This window comes from Vitis riparia, chromosome 18 (assembly GCF_004353265.1).
Source record: "Vitis riparia cultivar Riparia Gloire de Montpellier isolate 1030 chromosome 18, EGFV_Vit.rip_1.0, whole genome shotgun sequence".
NCBI classification, from domain to species: domain Eukaryota; kingdom Viridiplantae; phylum Streptophyta; class Magnoliopsida; order Vitales; family Vitaceae; genus Vitis; species Vitis riparia.
In genome coordinates, this window is record NC_048448.1 from 39,524,358 (window position 1) to 39,531,901 (window position 7,544).

A 7,544-nucleotide genomic window follows, 5' to 3' on the forward strand; every position below is an offset into this window, starting at 1 on the left:
TTTACAGACTTTGGATCTCTCCAATTGCAAATTCTCAGGGTCCATCCCTACTTCAATTGGAAATCTAAGGTCTTTACGGTTCTTAGACCTTTTTAGCAACAATTTCAGTGGTCAGCTTCCACCATCAATTGGAAATCTAACAAACCTTCAAAACTTAAGATTCTCTAATAACTTGTTCAATGGGACAATACCATCTCAGTTGTATACTCTACCATCATTAGTGAATTTAGATCTCAGTCATAACAAACTCACCTGTCAAATTGGTGAATTCCAATTTGATTCATTGGAGTATATTGATTTGAGCATGAATGAGTTACATGGGCCAATTCCAAGTTCAATATCTAAGCTTGCAAACCTTGAATTTCTCTATCTTTATTCAAATAACTTGAGTGGTGTTTTGGAGACAAGCAACTTTGGAAAACTTAGAAACCTCGTTTCGCTTGATCTCTCAAACAACATGCTCTCATTGATCACCTCTGGCAATTCCAACTCCATTTTACCCAGTATTCAGAGGCTAGACCTTTCAAACAATAACATTAGTGGAGTATGGTCATGGAATATGGGAAAGCATACACTAGAGCACTTGAATCTCTCTTATAACATCATAAGTGGGTTTGAGATGCTTCCATGGAAAAATATGCGAATTCTAGATCTTCATTCCAACTTGCTGCAAGGACCACTTCCAATTCCTCCAAATTCTACATTTTTCTTTTCAGTCTCCCATAACAAATTGAGTGGAGAAATTTCACCCCTGATTTGCAAAGTGAGCTCCATGGAAGTTCTTGATTTGTCTAGTAACAACTTGAGTGGCATGCTTCCTCATTGTTTGGGAAATTTTAGCAAAGATCTCTCTGTTTTGAATTTACGAAGGAATCGATTTCATGGCACCATTCCTCAAACATTTTTAGAGGGCAATGCTATCAGAAATCTTGACTTCAACGATAATCAGTTGGAAGGCCAAGTATCTCGATCTTTGATCATTTGTAGAAAACTTGAAGTTCTAGACCTTGGGAATAATAAGATAAATGATACATTTCCCCATTGGTTGAGAACTCTTCCAGAGCTGCAAGTTCTTGTTTTGCGCTCTAATAGTTTCCATGGTCATATAGGGTTTTCCAAGATTAAATCCCCATTCATGAGCCTAAGAATCATTGATCTTGCTCACAATCATTTCGAGGGTGACTTGCCTGAAATGTATTTGAGAAGTTTGAAAGCTATAATGAATATAGATGAAGGCAACATGGAAAGAAAATACATGGGGGAAATTTATTATCAAGATTCCATAACAGTGACAACAAAAGGGTTGGAGGTTGAACTTGTGAAAATCTTGAATACTTTCACAACGGTTGATTTATCAAGCAACAAATTCCAAGGAGAGATTCCAGAGTCCATTGGAAATCTTAATTCACTTCGAGGGCTTAATTTGTCTCATAATAACCTTACAGGACATATTCCATCATCTTTTGGAAATTTGAAGTCGCTTGAATCATTGGACCTCTCTTCAAACCAGCTAATTGGGAGTATTCCTCAACAGTTAACAAGTTTGACATTTCTTGAAGTTTTGAATCTTTCCCAAAACCATCTTACTGGATTCATACCTCGAGGTAATCAGTTTGACACTTTTGGAAATGATTCATACAATGAGAACTCAGGGTTGTGTGGATTTCCGTTGTCAAAGAAATGCATAGCTGATGAAACACCGAAGCCTTCAAAAGAAGCGGATGCAGAGTTTGATGGTGGATTTGATTGGAAAATCACATTGATGGGATATGGATGTGGATTGGTTATTGGGTTGTCTCTTGGGTGTCTCGTTTTCTTAACTGGGAAACCTAAATGGTTTGTCTGGATTATTGAAGAGAACATTCATAAAAAGATCAGAAGGTCTAAAATGAACACTTGTAGGCAAGGAGCAAGAAGAAATTAACTCGTTCCACTCCCACTTTATTATGTGTTGCATATTATAAATGGCTTTTACATTCTTATGTTGGCAAATAATCTATATTGTCATTATACAAGTGCAATCTTGTTTATAAAGTTAAAATAATGTTTTTTCCTTATTATTATCACTATTTTTATTTTGGTTTTGTGATAATGCAATAATCATTCATTTAGTATTTTTCCAATCAATATGGTAACTTAAAATTCAAAAAACAATTGCCATATCTTGGAAACCATACACTAACGAATAAACATTTAAGAGTTAGGAGGCATTTGAATACATTTCCATTTTTTATAAAACAAGGGGTAACATCATATGTTCTACTTTAGTTGCCCTTGATCACTTTTTGGGATGACAGTCGGTCTTCTCACCAATAAGGGATTTGGATGAGTGAGACCTCAAGTTCAAACCAATAAATGATTCAATTCCTCCTATTAACATGGTTCAAACTGATCGATTTGTTGTTCCTACCTTCCAATCCCCAATCAATGTAAGGCAAAGTTAAGGAGTGCCTTTTTTCTCAAGCCAACACTCAAATGTGATAATCCATAGGAAAGAAAGGCTGATTTTTCTAGTATGCCTAATCGTTAACCCTTCTCTCTCATTCTTTAATTAAATCCTTTGGCTCCTTCTTTTAAAAGGAGTTGTCCTCCATCCTTTTTGTAAACAACTATTTAGTCTTTTCATTACATCCCAATTTATTTAAGAACCTTAATTAGAAAAAGAACAATAATCTTGTTTATATTTCAATATGTACAGAATAGATTATTTTCAACTAGTATTTGTTTTTATTAAAACATGTATGTGAGCCAATTTGTTGATGGCCCAAGTTTAGGCCACAACAAGATAGAATCAGTGTTGCAACCAAAGGGCCGAAGCTAGCTTTAACTTAAGATCCATGAGTCAGAGCCCAAGCCCAATTGGCATTTTCATTGGAAATGTACAATGTTAGCCCCATTATTTTTAGTGATGTATGTCAAATATTTAAATCAATTTAACACTTGTTATAGATATTTAGGGGGAAAAAACGTAACTAAATTATATGATTTAACATTTTTCAATCAAGTTTATTTTAATAAATAAGGATGTACATCCACTCCATGCACAAAATCAATAAATAAAAAAGAGAAGAGGTCAACTATAAAAGGTATTTGAGAGCTATAAAAGGTAATAATAATAATAATAATAATTTGGTGCATGGTATTTGAAAAAATAGTTGATGAAAATGTTTATCATAATATTATGCAAAGAAAATTGCACCCATTTTAATTGGTAAATAACTCTATTTTTCTAAGCTAGCAAAATATTCTATGGTATAGTGGTGAAATAAGAAAATGTTAAAATGCTTATTATTCTCCTTAGGAGGTGTAGCATAGGATGGCAATTTCAATCAATAACTTTCTTGGATTTTTTTAAATATTATTTTTTATACATCATTACAAAGTAATATTAGTATTTCTTGAAAAGGAAAATTAATAATTAAAAAAATTAAAATTAAATACCAAAACTTATAACCATTTTGTTTTATCATGAAGTCTCATTCTTCTTTTAATATATATGTAAATATTTAAAATATTTGTGAATTGCTATAATTGAAAAATTATTGTATCTTATATTTCTCACATGAACATCATAGAAAATTGTCCTTCTAATCAATTAGTTAATCAAGTTAATATAATTATAGTACTTTTATCCTTGAGTCAACAGACATCTAAATCAACGTATTCATTATTATAAACTTTTAAATTATTTTGGAAGATAGGTTATTGTGCTTTTTTCTTCTAAATTATATTTTTTTAATATTTTTATTTATCTATTTATTCATCATTACTATTATAACAATTTACCTAACAAATTCTTTCTCCTTTTCTTTATGTACATAAAAAGAAAATAAAATTAATCACATAGTCTAGACTACTTGTAGTTCCTAAAAATTTCAAAGAAATAAAAGAAAAGAATAATTTTTTTCTCTTATTTGATTATTTAAAGAAAAGTTCAAGACAAAAACAAAATTCTAAAAAACTATACTTATATATATATATATAAGCATGTGTATGTATAAGTGTTTAGTTGGATTTAGGAATGTGGATTTGGATTTGATGACTCAGTCAAAAATATATGAGGTGGAAAATAGATTCATATCTAAGTGGAAAATAGACTCATAAATGATTGAAGAAGGAACATAATTAATACTACCATATAAAGGGCTGAGAATTTAAAAAAAAAAAAAAAATTGTATGGTATATAAAAATCCGGTCAATGAAAATTGCAGCCACAAGCGTGTGTGACATCACATGCATGACATGGAAAATGGAATGGTTTAAAATACTCAATCTTGAAGACGGGGAAAATTTTGCCAAATGAGTTCATTTTTCTAAGTCAGCAAAAATATTCTATGCCATAATGTAAGCTTAAGTGGAATGAAAATTATTATAATATTAACTATTCTCCATATAGTGTAAGTGGAATGAAAAAGGGACAATTGTGTTTTGGACCTAGTTGGACCCAAAAATTAAGTTTTGGTCCATATAAGTTCATCATTTAAGCCCAAAACTTAGAGGAAGTATGAAAATTGAGAAGAAGAATATACATTTTTTATCTTTTCAAAAATGACATTTATTGACTATGAAAAAAAAAAGTAGAAAAATATTAATTTAAATTTAATTTCTTTTGTATTTTTAAAAACAGGTTTCATTAAATTCATTTTTGGATGGTAGGTTGGGAGTCCTTTGAACCACCATGACCACAAAAGAGAGAATGTTCATTGATGGGAGAATGTATGATCCATTTAGGGGAAAAAAAATCTTTTTTGTTCTTAAAATATAAAACATTGTTTTTCAAATTTAAAAACATTTTTGATAATTTTTTCAATAAAAAATAAAATTTTGAGAACTTTGTATGAAAATATGGTATTTTTTATTATTATATTTTTATTTTTAAATTATTTTCATTTTTTATAGGGTTGTTTTAAAAATAATTGCATAAGTATAAAGAATCATAGATAAAAGTTATTTTTTAATAAATATTTGAAAATTCAAACAACATGTTAAAAATCATTTCAAATTTTCAAATAAACTTCTACTAAAAAACTATTTTAAAAACGCATTCCCAAATTGAACCATACATTAGGTACTTATGCATAGCCATATGAAAGTAAGAAATGATCAAGTCCAATAGCCTTTTTAAGGGTAACTTAGTAGAGGGGCAATTGAGAAGACCAAGTCCAACTCAATATTCCTTCTTTTCAAGTCATGAGCAAACTTATATATAGAGCAATAATAATAATAATAATAATGTTAATAAAGAGATTGCACATAATTTTGTCCAAGAAAATCTGTCCTCTCCAAAAGTTTATATTGTAATTTACATATAATTATAATTGTGCCTCTTTTAATCTAAAATTTATTCCTTTATATATTCTATAATTCTAGAATTATTATTTTTTCCTCCAAGTAATCTTAAATAAAACTTCCATTACTAGTACACTATTTTTGTGTATTAAAATTATTTCATAACAAGTGCATAGCACCATTTTACTACAACATTTACCATATATATTTAGCAATAATCTTTGGTCAATCCACAATCATCTCTTGGATTTGGAGATGATGATCCAAGAATGGTGAAGGAACAAGGTTACTCATTGCTAATTTAATTGGTTGGTGAATGATGTTTTGAAGTGATTTCAAATTATGATGTAGGTACTATTTTTTAGATATAATCTAGAAAAAAATGATTTTATTATAGTCGTTGTTTTTAACTTAATGAGACCTGAATAGGAGTGTTTTTACTTTTTTGAGAATTTATTTTCATGGTATAATTTTTTTTTTCATATTTTGTTAAAAAAATAAAATGAAATGATTACATGAGAACTCATAGGAAAAGAATTTGGTGGGCATTCTTCAAATTAACAGGGATTTGGAGAACATTTGGATCCACCTAAGGTGGAATAAGTAGGAAACAATCATTTTCTAAATTGATGGTGATGATTACATTAATAAATTAATATTACTTCCAAAGTAGAGAAAGTGGATGCTTTCTTTATCAAAACCATTGTTAGTGCTTTCACTTTAGAAATACAGGATAATCATAATGTTTCATAAAGCAAGAGTAATTAAATAGTTCCTTGTTATGTGTTTTCTTTGAAAATGACTTCAAAAAAAAAAAAAATGAAGATTAGGTACTTTCTTTATTCCAAATAATTACTAAGACTAGATATTATTATTTTATAACATTTAAATATTTGAAAATATATTACATTTGATATTGAAATGATCAGCTACATGGCTCTAAGGTATGGAGTACCTTCTAATTAATATGTACAATATTTATGATATTTCTAGGGAAGATATTTCATGAGATGTCATAATTCTTTTGTAAATGTTTATTTATACATGTTTTATTTAGAAAATGTTCAAAAATAAATATAAAGATTAAAACAAAACAATTACTATCTCTAAATCTATTTTATCCGGCCCAAAACCATTCTAAAATAAAGCAAAGAGATTGAACTAGATTAAAAAGTAAATTAATTTATACCAAAGTAGGTGGGTACTTGAATTTGTCTAGATTTGAAAAAATGGTATGGATATTTTTTCCAAAGAAAATTAAAACCACATGGCTTTGTAAAAAAATATAAGATAAGGTTGGTTGCTAAAGAAAAAAAAATGGAAGAAACATATGTATTAAGGATTTCCTCCATTAGCATATTAATAGCTTTTTTAATAGGGAAAATCATCTAACCATAGATCAACTACAAAAAATATGAGATTTTGGAACTTTACTTTTTTCTTTTTAATTTTGATGTAAAATGGGAAAAAATATTGTCTATTCATGCACTCCAATAGTGCTTTCAAATTTGTTCCACAATTACCCTTAAAAGTAAAGGACAAAGTACACACCAATTTAATACCACTTGTTAACAAGTACATGTGTAATTTATTTTTATTATTTTTCTTACATCAATATATCTCCCTTGTCATGTTTCCATTTTTTTCTTTTTTTTTTCCTTTCCTGCCACCATAATCCATTGTCACCTATTATAGTTTTTATTATTATTATTATTTTTCCTTTATATTCTTTTTAATATGCTCGTGCATTTTCTCATAAAACTTCTTTAATTTAAATTTATTTTTACTCTATAATTTGTCTATATTTATTGATTTTAATTATTTTTTGACATATTAAACTTAAAATGATAATATATAATAAATAATTAATATAACAAATTAAATAAAAACAAAATATATAATGGACAAAAATGAAAATATTATCCCACAAATAATAATAATTTTAAATATTAATTATAATAATATATTTTATAAATTAAGGTTTAAATTTAAAAATTCTATTTTATTATTTAGAAGTTTATGATATAAGATTTTTTATATTAATACTAAACAAAAGATTTATTTATTTTGTAAATTCTATCACATGTAAAAGTAAAAATATCACTGTAATACTATTTTATTATTTACATTATTTTTCTTTTAATTTTCATTTTAAATTTATCGTATCAAAATCACAATAAGTGATGGTGCTTTTATCATTTTTCTTATGATTTTAAATTGATTATGGATCTAACTTTTTTTGGTTAAAATCTTTA

At 27.9% G+C, this 7,544-nt stretch overlaps 1 protein-coding gene across 1 annotated transcript; it reads left to right on the top strand.

The window, feature by feature from the left end:
* Positions 1 to 772: 772 nt before the first annotated feature.
* Positions 773 to 1,924, top strand: LOC117905869 (receptor-like protein 33). Its single transcript, XM_034818727.1, has one exon. The coding sequence runs from the start codon at positions 773 to 775 to the stop codon at positions 1,922 to 1,924; it is 1,152 nt and encodes a 383-aa protein (XP_034674618.1).
* The last annotated feature ends 5,620 nt before the right edge of the window (positions 1,925 to 7,544 follow it).